Below are 12106 nucleotides of genomic sequence, written 5' to 3' on the forward strand. Positions count from 1 at the left end.
ACAAATACTAGCGCATGAAAAAATAAAAGAAAACCTTACAGTTAATCGATCCGTTTGTCCCGGGGTACTCCCTATTACAAAAGGCGTTAAAACGGTACTAATTTTAGAAGCTTATTCATGGAGTGGAATCTGAGCACTTCCACGCATATTTACGAGAAAAAAGGAAAATTCACAGGCTGACATAACCTTAACCAGGTATTGTTTCTCGTCATTTGTCCCTCTAAGAGGGGAAAACACTGCTTTCCTACCAGGCCAACAAATCCAGCCGTTGAATCCACCTCTACTAATAAGTAAACCTTGTTTTCCTCTCAAGTTTTTTTTCCTCGAAAAACTTCGAGGAGGTTCACTCATTTCTTTTCCGGAAACATTCCGACCCTTCTTTAGGGCGAACTGCTCTAAATTTTGCTGAACTGTCACAACCTACCCTTAGTACCCTTCCATGACTGAACAAGACTTCCACGATACCCTGAAATAAATACCAGTGTTGGGCTACTTACGAGCACAAAAAGGATAGTTGAAATAACCAGGAGCACACTTCTCGCATCTTAAGCCAGCGAAGTTCGCACGACATATACACGGTTTGTTCAGTGCCGTAGGAAAGCACTGCCTCGTGACTGTTGCAAACTTGCTACAGAAGCACACTAGCAAAGGAGAAGAAAAAGAGAACCAGAACAAGTCAAGAAAAAATTTAATTTTATCTAAGAAAAAAATGTCAGAGTAGTAATTGAAATTTTCACCTCCTAAAGGCAAATTAAAAATCTTTCGCAATTCTTCCTCTGAAAGAACTCGGGGAGTGGTCGGTACAGTCGTTTTTTTCACAGTGGTAGGCACAGTGGTGGTTTTCATGGTGGTGGGCTCAGTGGTAGCTTCCATAGTGGTGGGCACAGTCGTTGTTTCCACGGTGGTGGGCACAGTACTTGTTTCCACGGTGTTAGGCAAAGTAGTAGATTCCACGGTGGTTGATTTAATAGTTGTTTCCATAGAGGTGGGCGCAGTGGTGGTTTCCACGGTGGTAGGCAAGGTGGTAGATTCCGCAGTGGTAGGGTCAGTCGTTGTTTCCACAGTAGTGGGCACAGTAGTTTTTCCCACGGTGTTGGACATTGTAGTAGCTTCCAAAATGGTTGACTCAGTCGTTGTTTCCACAGTGGTGGGCACAGTACTTGTTTCCAAGGTGTTAAGCAAGGTAGTAGATTCCACGGTGGTTGATTTAATTGTTGTTTCCAAAGAGGTGGGCACATTGGTGGTTTCCATGGTGGTGGGCACAGCTGTAGTTTCCACAGTGGTCGGGTCAGTCGTTGTTTCCACAGTAATGGGCACAGTAGTTGTTTCCACGGTGTTGGACATTGTAGTAGCTTCCAAAATGGTTGGGTCAGTAGTTGTTTCCACAGTGGCGGGCATAGTAATTGATAAATTCTTTGTTTCCACAGTGTTAGGCAGTTTGGTGGTTTCTATGGTGGTGGACACAGTGGTAGTTTCCGTAGGGGTGGGGTCAGTCATTGTTTCCATAGTAGAGGACACAGTAGTTGTTTTAACGGTGTTGGGCATTGTAGTAGCTTCCAAAGTGGCTGGCTCAGTAGTTTTTTCCACAATGGTAGGCGTAGTAATTGGTACATTCTTTGTTTCCACCGTGTTAGGCAGATTGGTGGTTTCCATGGTGGTGGGCATTATGGTAGTTTCCACAGTGGTGGGGTCAGTCGTTGTTTCCACACTATTGGGCACAGTAGTTGATTCCTCGGTGTTGGGCACTGTAGTAGCTTCCAAAGTGATTGACTTGGTAGTTTCCAAAGTGGTGGCTACAGAAGTGACTTCCGTCGTAGTCAAACCTGTAGTACTTTCTACAATGGTGGGCTCTGTGGTTATTTCCACTCTGGGGGACTCACTTTTGTCTACCACAGTGATGATCTCAGTATTAGTTTCCATGGTGGTGGTCTGAGTCGTGACTTCCTTTGTAGTGGGGTGCACAGCAACAGCTTCTGTTACAGTAGTAGTTTTCTCAGCAGCATTTCTAACATCGGTGAACAGGGAAGTGTTTTTCACGATGGTGGCCCTTGTAGTATTTTCAACAATGATAGACATTGTAGTATTTTCCACAGTGGTGGCGACAGTTGTAAATACTCCATGAGAGGCCAGAGTATTGTTCTCTTTGTTAGACACCACTGAAGCCTCGATAGGATAGGCAAGAGAAGTACTTGCGATCGTAGCAGTCATAGAGGAAATTTCATCGGTGGTAGCCAAAGAGTTGGTTTTCACAGTGGTGGACAGTGTAGACATCTTTTTGGCATCTTTTGATGAAGGAGCCATAGTATTTCCTTTAGGTTTAGATATAATGGTGGTATTATAATGAGAGGATGCTGAATCAGGAAAAATAGTATTTTCCTTCGACGTGGATACAGTAGCATTCCTCTTGGACATTGACGCACCAACAATTTCCACCGTGGGAGGTAATAGAGACAAGACTTTTGTGGGATACACAGAGTTACTTTCCGCCACAGTTGGCACAGAACTGCGGATCTTGGAGGAAGGTACGGTATCGTTTTTCACAGCAAACAGTGCGGCAGAGGTTTTTCCAGCAATAGACACAGTTGTCTTGTCTTCAGGGGTAGTCACAGCGGCCGTTTTCGCAAGTGAAGACAATCTCTTTTCTTCGTTAGGAATGCGTGTCATAGCAACATTCACAGTGGAAGGCGTACTTACTGTAGAACGATCGTGAGCCGTGGAAGGACCATCAGACACTGCACTCATTTCTCCTGACGGAGGAGCAGCGCTACTTTTTACAGTGCTGAAACCGGAAAAAGTTTTTGTAGGAGTGTGTAATGCAGTGCGGGTGAAGAAGTTATCAGTGGTACTGATCACTTTAGATGACCGTTCACTCTCCTCCATATGGCGATTAACGCTTGTCGTGTGTGCCAAAGATGTTTTGTTAGAGTTCACTTTTGAAGTATTCTTTGGTCTACCTAGAGACAGTAAAAATGCAATGCAAAACAAAAACTTAACCTACCGGAAATGGGTTTGTACAGCGCTAAAGGGGGGAATGTGGTTTTTAAAGTATTTCTTATCTCTTAAACGACGTAAAACTACCATTCCAAGCAACGTTTCATGCACCAGCGCGTGACGATTTTTATCCTCTGAAAATAGCAAAATGGGAGCCCCCGAGACAACGATTGTTAGTTGAAAAGCAAAACCGAAACATACCCTCACAATCACCATTGTCGTCTCGAGAGTAACCCTCGCAACAAAATTGACACCGTTCCCCGCACGTGTTATGGCGACAATGGCAAGCCATGCGTCCATCGTCTGTTGGACTGCACTCATCTGTATGGCCATTACAGACACAGCGTCCTTCTATTGAAATGTCGCTGATTGAGTAGTAATCCTAAATGTGACAGAAAAAAGGTAGAGGACGAGTCATTTGCCACAAATAAAACGCCATTTTTAAACGTGCGCGCGCTACTCACGTGTGAAAATTGTAGGTATCAACCTTGCGCTATGAATTTGCGCAACGTAATACAAGAGAATTACCTTACAGCGAAAACTTATTTCTCCAACTACACGATTGAAATATCTATGCCGTGATCCACATCACATGGGTGAAAATTTCCTCTTTTTGAAATGCTTTTCTATTTGTTTCCCACGCATGAGACTGCAAAGAAACCGGAAAAGCAATTCCTAAAAATAAAACGCCGCCAATATTTACCAACTTCAGTCCAATCAAAACGTTCCCAAACAAATCAAACGCCAAATCGTATTCTTGGTATACAGACTCATTCATAATATCGAACGGATATAGAATCTTGCGGCTCCACTTTGCATAGCTCGAAAATATTGCCATTTCAAGACATTACCTTTTCTCGTTGTTATGATTATGCTGCTTCAACAGGAACGCAAAAATTGGTCCCAAGTCGAATTAAAAAAACCGGAAAAAAAACTCCCACAACATTTTTACGCCCTAGAGTAGGGTACTCACCGAATAGTTGTTTCTTGCTTCAACAACAGGCCACATTTTTAAAAATCTCAGCTGGACACTAGCCGCCAGATGATTTAGAAACTGTAAATAAAGAACTGCTATAAAACTCTATTTTCCACGAGGGCAAGTTTCAAAACGTTTCACATCTTGCAAGGAAAAGTTACACTAAATAAATTGTAAAGCGCAAGGCAGTGTTGTAATACAAAAATAACCCCACGGTAACCCCCCCTCCCCCCTCCCTTCCCCAGAGAAGAGAAAATGTCACAAGTAGCCATTGAGGCAAACGGCTCGATGTAGAGAGACTGGTTGAAAGTTGGCTAAAAATTTTTAGACCAAACACAAACTGAAGTACAGAACAAAGCCGAAGAAATCGTAGATAGCGCTTGGAAATAACTTGGTTTACAGATATAAAGGCTTACCCTAATCGATTTAACTACTTTGTTACCTTTTCTGCTGGAACCAGTTTGAGTCTGAAGGACTTTTAATCATGAATGTTTTCGGGAAACCTTCTCTTGCTTTCAACAAAGAGTTTTAATTTTTGTCAACTTTGACGCGCGTGGCCCATTTTTGGCGGGAAAAGTTCTAACGCGGACGATGTACAGTCGTAAAATAGCGGGAAAGTGTCAAAACTGTTAAAAAATTGATGGCTTCTCGTAATATAAATGGTTGCTTCAATTGGGCGTAGTCGTTACTTTTGTTTTGGTTCACGACCCCGCACATAGAGGAGATTACATGAGTACTTACAGTTTTGCTTTCTGTCCACGAACGTTCCGATTGTAGATGGCAAACAGGACTGTCTAACAGGCTCACTCCGAAGTGTTTTAAGCAATCGTCTTGGTTTTTAACATAGTAACGCACCCCCTGAAAGTCGCTGTTAACATCGATGGTCGTTTCCAGGGCCCAGACAGCGGGAAGAGGCGTTTTACCTGCCTTCACAGAAATACTCTGTATCTCCAGTATCTGAAACGAAAGTCGAGTCGAATGTAAGAAGTATATAGAAAATAAATTTTCTTCCACCAAACTTATATTGAAAGACAGTCAATCAGTGTTCTCCTTTTCAGGCAGTAACTGGTAACATTTACCGTCTGTAGTACCTCTTATTACCGTTCAAAATTGTTTAGAATTCTTGAAAATTCAATAGGTAAAAGGATGTCATTTCCTAACAGTAAGATACTTTTTTAAGCAAGCTCAGTTGGTATTGACTCATGAGAAATCTACAGTAAAATGTTATTATTTCAGCACCAGATTAAAGCACAGAAAAAAAATAAATAGCAGAGCGAGGTTTTGATCCTCGGACCTCTGGGTTATGGGCCCAGCACGCTTCCACTGCGCCACTCTGCTGTTGGCATTCAGATTTGATTCAGATTTTGGTCTTTAACAAGGCGCACCAATTTTTTCCCTGTGCTTTTGGCGTGTTATATCACTAAACGGTCTTAGATTATTTTAGGATAGCTCGATATATAGTGAAACAATTATGATCTTAACAGATTTGAGGTCAAAAATCCTCTTTAATTTTCGTTAAATGAAGGTGCAAACATTCTCATCGTACGTTGGAACACTTCTCTGTAAGAGGTAGTCGTGGCCGAGTGGTTAAGGCGATGGACTTGAAATCCATTGGGGTCTCCCCGCGCAGATTCGAATCCTGCCGACTACGAAGTATTTTACACTTTTGCTTGCAGTTTTAAACGCAGGAATTTACCGCAAAAAGATAGGTTTTCACTGTGTTAATTGCGATCCACAAGAGATAGCTTGACTCCACAAATTATTGGAACTCTAAATTGAAGGCTAAGTTATTTGTGCAGTTCACGTGATTGTTTTAATTATTGTTTCTTTGTTAGCCTTCAATGGACTTGGCAGGTTTGCTGACTACGATCTATCTATTTTCAAGCACATACATTTTTGAAATTCGTCCTTACTCACTGCAATCTCGTGCGTAAGAACAAAGAAAAAACCATTAAAACGAAAGGCAAATCACACTCATGTCATGCAGGTTACGCCACTAAAACTTAACTTCTGCAGATAGAGTAATCCATTTTTTCTAAAAGGTAATACCTATGTATTACATCCCGCATCATTTCTGCTAAGCAATTTCACGCGTGAGTGGCGCGCACATAAAACTTGCCAGTGATTTCAATCGCGATTTTCCCGTAAATGAGCTCGTTGGCACCTCTTATTTTGTGAAATCATCCTTCAATTCCCAGAATGTGAAGTCGATTCTCCTCTAAACACCAGCTACTTCCTTAGAGTATAGGCACTGAATTCAGAGGCATCTAATTTTTCAAAAAAAGAAAAAGTTCATAGCAGAGCGAGGTTTTGATCCTCGGACCTCTGGGTTATGGGCCCAGCACGCTTCCACTGCGCCACTCTGCTGAATTTAAGCAAGAATAGAAAATTTGAGTATTTTCAAAAAGCTGCTTCGAAGTTTATCAACTAATCGGAAATTCCACAAGCATGGAAACATTTCATGCACAAAATACACATTAGCAAACATCACCTTTAATCGGAAAGACCCCGAGAGGAATGACCACTTACGACGCCAAAGTTGCTTCTAGTTATAACTTTGTTATAATTATCAGTTGCTAAATTTCCATGGTAAAATTAAGGAAAATTTGGGAGGAGCAAGGTGCGAGGGATGGCAGTTTAACCCTTTAACTCCCACAAGTGATCAACATGAAACTTTCTCCCTATAATATCCTTACATTATCCAGCAGACAGCTAATGAGAATATTCAAACTTATCAGGTAGAAGTTGTTGTCTTAGTCTTACACCAAATTCTCATAACTAATTTTAAAAATATGTTTGGCAGCTAGAGGGGAGAATTACCAATCAGATCTTAGGAGTTCAAGGGTTAAGGAGTGATGGTGATGGTGAAAAGGAGGACAAATTTAGACACAAAGCGCATTGAGGCGGACAATAACTGGTGCCGGTAAACATGTTTTTCTTTGAAGGGTAAGAAAGAAGCAATTATTAAAACTATCACGTAAACTGCACAAATAACTTGGAAAAAATTGGCCCTCAATTTCGCCTTTCAATAATTTGTGGAGTCAAGCTATCTAATGCGGATCGCAATTAACACAATGAACACCTGTCTATAATACCCGGAAATTCCTTTGTTTAAAACTATAAGCAAAAGTGTTCTCTACTTCGTAGTCGGCAGGATTCGAACCTGCGCGGGGAGACCCCAATGGATTTCTAGTCCATCGCCTTAACCACTCAGCCACGACTACATTCATTTAAGAGAAACTTACTATGTTATAATTGATATATCTTAATGAACTTGGTCGCAAATCTTTAATGACTCTTATGCGGAAGCGCGTATCACGAAAGGAATCAACATGCACGGTGTGACTCTGAGAAGTGATCATGAGTGTCTCCCCAAGCGTATTCCCCCGAAAATATAACAGCTATATGGAAACAGCCTATCTCCCACAGGGTATCTGGAGGTTCGCTCCATTGCGATGTTGCCCCCACCGCCTTTGCGAATTCGCCCCGGCGAACTCCGGCGAAGGTGGAAGGAGACAAACTTGCAATCAGGGTGCGAATCCTTCCTAAACAATGCACACCTGTGGAAAGTTGATCGTGATGTTGAGCTCCTGTAGAATACTCTCCTTATCCTTTGGGAGAGACCTCCATTCCCTCACTCCATTCCCTGTCAGTACGCTCTTTATGCTATATGAAGCATTTGTCAAGGGATCGCATGCGGAACACGTGTCACTTTGATTTCCATTCGTCTGGTTAGAATCGTCTGGCACCAAAATTAGAAAAAAGAAGACGTTTGATTCTTATTTCTACTTAAAGTCATACCGAGTTACAGGGACATAATAGGCAGATCAAGCCCAACAAAGGTCTTAGAAACATAAGAAAGGTAACAAATATATTTTTAATCGCTTTTAAGAAGCACATGATCCACCCGGTAGCGCACCACAAAAGATTTTCCAAAGACGTACGTAGTTGACCCGTCCCTTTGACCTTAAACTCTTTAACTACCAAAACTGATTAACACGTAACTTCTTCCTGTAATATCCATACATCATCCGGCAAAAAGGTAATGAGAATACTCAAACTCATCAGATAGAAGTTGTTGTTTGATCTGACGCCAAATTATCGTAACTAATTTCAAGGAAAAGTCTAGCAGCTGGAGGGAAGAATTAACGATCAGGTATTGGAAGTTAAAGAGTTAATAGGCGGCAAAGGAAGAGCTGCCAGAAATGTGTTTGGTGTGGAGACTTCAACGTTTCAGACTCAAGATTTAATTGGGTGGGAAGGGGAGGAGGGGAGAGATTCATACTGTAAAACTAGGGAGTCTCCAGGCTTTTTTTCGGTATTTTCTTTGACATTCCTTTTGTGCGTTTCAATGTCTGCACACAAATGTTACAGGCGTAAGTCACTAGGAAATACCATTAGAAGAGGAGCGCTAAACATAGAGAAACGCACCTAAACGGCTCATCGATGCTACAGAAGCTGATCGGCCCACTTGGGACTCACCAAGGATTTTACACGACGCGCTGCGCGTATCGTCCCCCACGCAAAACTCTCTTCCCTCGCGCGTCCTAATCGATTCTGACACGAACAGCCGATGAACGTTAATTTAACATCATCAGATTCGCGTCGAGAGGCAATTAAAGTACAGTAATTGCCTCACTTGCCTGTCGAGGCCGTTCCTAAAACTTGAAATCTTCGTCACTTGATAATCGCGTCGTTTCCGAAGCCACATAACGCGTTTTGTTGGTTTTGGACCACGATATTATTAATTGCTGTGATCCAGGATTCACATGATTCCATGTTGATGATCGCATGACTCGCTAACAACCGTCAAGATGGTATCTCTTGGTGTCCACGGATCGTATTTACTGTCGCTACAACGCAGAAGTCTCCATCGCTTGTTGATGACGTGCTGCTCACGGCGCAATATTCGCTAGGTCGCTAAAAATGACGCAATAAAGTAGCTTAAAGGATATTTCGTAAGGTAAGTCCGTCAATGAGCAATTTTATAATCTTTCCCAGATTTGTGTCACGCCATTTAATATATATAACGTGAAAATCGACATTACGACGCAATTAATTTATTTTTCATCACTGAGCGATACCCCTTCAAGTTAAGATCCCGCGGTAATTGACACTGTCATACAGACGAAGGCGAGTTCTTCCCACTGACTTGCGAAATTTCACCGATTTCGTGGCTAAAAAGCCTATCCTCTTGCGTAGATATTGCAATTGAAGTTCAGTTCAGCGGTTTTTTTTAGTGTCAAGAGATGTGAAGTGTTGTCAGCTCTTCTTGATCTCGGGGGACAACAGGAAATATTTCTGACTCAGCGATATAAGATAGAGGCATGTTTAACTGAAAACGCTGCAAACAAACGTCTAAAGGAAACATGACATAGATCGGCCCAGTCATCTTCTTTCCTCTTTTATTTGGATGAAACCTCCATTGTCCATTGTGTAAAAGATAAGAATCGCCCAAATAACTGAAGCTCGCTGATTGCGCTTCACGTGCAAGGCAGGAAAAATAAACCCAGTCGCTTTAGTACAAGATAAAGCTCTAAGCAATTTGATTATGAAAGTATGTAATCAATTTTAAGCAAAGAGGTGTCAGCTTTTAAAACAATGCTTTGTTTATCGCGAAGCTTGAGATATGCCTTAGAATCTGCCTTTAAAGAAACAGTAACTTCTCACCTTCCTTCATTGAATCACACCAAAACACTGAATCTTGTTTGTTCTGGAACGCGCCAGTACCACACGACAAAATTGTCTCCAAACGAATCTTTTCCCCGATTTTGAAGCTTGGTGGCTCTGAATAAGGGAGTCCACTTGCTATTATTTCGCTGTTCATCAAAATCATCGAAAAACACGAGAGAAAAAGCTGTGTTTTCGAACTAACACGAGGCACCTTGTTGAGCGCGAATCTTGACATCCTTCTTTTACGCGGAATATCGCAAGTTCACGGACTTCTAGCGTAAATCGTGTTCTCCCAGAATTATTTACAAGAGGATGGCCAATGCATTCAAGGTAAGCAATCACGTTCTTGTTTATATTGGAGATCTCAGCCGGTTGAATGTTAACATCCGCGGCGTGACCTTCTGACTGCGTTGAAAGCATACTGTCTCAAATAATAACTTCCGGTCGATGTCACTTTTTTCCGGTCGTGCGCTGATCCCATCCCACGACACACCTTAAGGTGCCATAAATCAAATCAAAGATCCTCATTACTCGCTTCATGAATTGAGATAATTTCAGGTATCAGTGATTTGTAAACATGTTTTCATTACAAATCAGCCAGAACTGAAGTTCTGATTCTCAAGCTTCGGCAGCTTCTTTACATTCCGTTCGTTCTAGGCATACTTCCGAATTCGAACAAGAACTAACGCATTTCTTACCCGCATTGAACTCACATTTTATCTCTGACAAATTTGCGTCTACTAAGTAAAAAATAGTTTTCTCCCATCAATTTAATCATGATGCCGTCATGACCAGTAATCGGAGTTTGTTTGTTTGTTTTTTTTTTTTCTTATCAGAACGCGAAGTACAAAATTCAGAACTTTCTAAATAGCCGCGGGGAATATGTGGTTGAGCTGGGTGCACGTAACATTCCAACCGATACTGAAAATTATTTGTATTCTTTTCAAAATTTCACAGGTTTTAGACGGAGCGGTGGCCCTTTGTTCACCTAAGGTCACAAGAGCCTCGAGAAGATTTTCAACTATTCTCAAATAACGGAAAGATTTCCGAATATCCTCAAAAAATGTGATCCTGTGGTTTAAGGGCGTGTAAACATGGTCGAAACTAACCCCACTTAATTCGATCGAAAAACCACAGGTAAATTGTTGTAAATGTATATCACGCATTGGCTAGGATCCGATTGAAAACGTGTTGAGTTTCCTACTGAGTCATCCGCAAGACGTCTTGCTATTCTGTTAACACTGTTTAGTTAATGAGCTCGATAACTAACATTTTGTAAACGGTTGTGAATATATGGAAGTCATATATTTGAACTGCGGTTAAAGACGTGAATGAAAGCGATCCACGCAGTAATGAACACTACTTAAGTAGTAGTGAAAAGAAGGCCCGAAAAAAATTCAGGCCTGTACGGGATTTGAACCCATGACCTCTGCGATAACATTTTGTAAGTTGTGCTCACTAAGGAGAAAGATGCATCGCCGCCAGTTAAAGTTGAATTGCCGTCGGACATTTTAGTTGAATCTAACTTACTAAAGGGTGCGTAGTAGTCGATCTCTCCTCCTTTAACCCTTCAACCTCTGAGAGACACCAGCATCTCTTTTCTCCTTAAAGTATTCCCTGTGAAACAAGCTCAAAGGTTATGAGAATAAAAGAAATGATCGCGAACTCAAGAAGCTATAGATCATTAGACAAATTCTCCTTGAAATGAAGAGAAAAAATTTGGAGAATATGCACATAGTATTGATATTAGCGTGTAAAGGGTTAGACCATGCATGCAAGAAATTCCTGAGCTTTGCGGACGTCTTCCGAAGTTTCTCTCTCTTCTGCAGCAATCCGCTTCGCGTGTCTACCGCTGAGCCTTCGCCACTCCCGCTAAAATGAAACAGGAAAGACAACCCACGGAGGCTTAAACCTACCACAGTAGCAACAATGTTTTTTTAATTGCACACGAAACTCACGAAACCTTTTTAATTTTATGACAGACCAGTTCTCTCCACCGCATTAGATTTAAAGTTTGTAACCAAAACTTCTTTTGTTGAAAGGATTTATTAGTGGTTCATTCGAAGTGAAAAAGCTGGACATTAATTGAATTAGTATATCTATATATGATCTTAAGGCAGAATATTCTTCTTTTGCAAGAATTCGATTACTCGTAGATTTAGCTGACGAGGTATGTATTTATAAGTGATATCATCGAGGTGGAATTTATAAGCATGCTTTAAAACAATCCATCTCTATCGAAAATCAAAAAAATTTTGGCAACCGGCCTAAGATTTTAGGTGTGGATTGTTTCTTACGCCCCTCCTCGGAGTACTTTCATATTTTGTCTTTATCGACATGTACGATAATGCGTCTGTTATCCATCCTTACCACATTAAGTACCTATGTGCAATCACTTATTCAAATTTAGTTTTCGCCCCATGCGCATGTCTCTTTTCACTTCAAAGACATTTTGGAAGAACTTGT

At 41.3% G+C, this 12106-nt stretch overlaps 1 protein-coding gene, 1 long non-coding RNA gene and 4 other non-coding genes across 7 annotated transcripts in view; 2 read left to right on the plus strand and 4 right to left on the minus strand.

Annotated features, from left to right (window-relative positions):
• The window catches only part of LOC113673376 (uncharacterized), a 34692-nt gene extending 24643 nt beyond the window's left edge, over positions 1-10049 (minus strand). For both annotated transcript variants that reach the window (XM_089188750.1, XM_089188749.1), the window contains exons 1-7: positions 9638-10049; positions 7528-7709; positions 4709-4924; positions 3965-4045; positions 3193-3373; positions 738-2954; positions 498-641 (exon numbers count right to left, since the gene is read on the minus strand). In XM_089188750.1, the coding sequence (XP_089044876.1) occupies positions 498-641; positions 738-2954; positions 3193-3373; positions 3965-4045; positions 4709-4924; positions 7528-7709; positions 9638-9875 (3259 nt within the window). In that variant the 5' untranslated portion in view covers positions 9876-10049. The remainder of the gene's footprint in view (positions 1-497; positions 642-737; positions 2955-3192; positions 3374-3964; positions 4046-4708; positions 4925-7527; positions 7710-9637) is intronic.
• Trnam-cau (transfer RNA methionine (anticodon CAU)) lies at positions 5234-5305 on the minus strand. The gene has a single exon. It is a non-coding gene; the product is annotated as a tRNA-Met (tRNA).
• On the plus strand, positions 5537-5618 carry Trnas-uga (transfer RNA serine (anticodon UGA)). Its single transcript has one exon. It is a non-coding gene; the product is annotated as a tRNA-Ser (tRNA).
• Trnam-cau (transfer RNA methionine (anticodon CAU)) lies at positions 6263-6334 on the minus strand. The gene has a single exon. It is a non-coding gene; the product is annotated as a tRNA-Met (tRNA).
• Positions 7110-7191, minus strand: Trnas-aga (transfer RNA serine (anticodon AGA)). Its single transcript has one exon. It is a non-coding gene; the product is annotated as a tRNA-Ser (tRNA).
• On the plus strand, positions 8490-10953 carry LOC149036168 (uncharacterized). Its single transcript, XR_016181469.1, has 2 exons — positions 8490-8930; positions 10598-10953. It is a non-coding gene; the product is annotated as an uncharacterized LOC149036168 (long non-coding RNA).
• The last annotated feature ends 1153 nt before the right edge of the window (positions 10954-12106 follow it).

This window comes from Pocillopora damicornis, chromosome 12, assembly GCF_964200805.1.
Source record: "Pocillopora damicornis chromosome 12, jaPocDami1.2, whole genome shotgun sequence".
NCBI classification, from domain to species: domain Eukaryota; kingdom Metazoa; phylum Cnidaria; class Anthozoa; order Scleractinia; family Pocilloporidae; genus Pocillopora; species Pocillopora damicornis.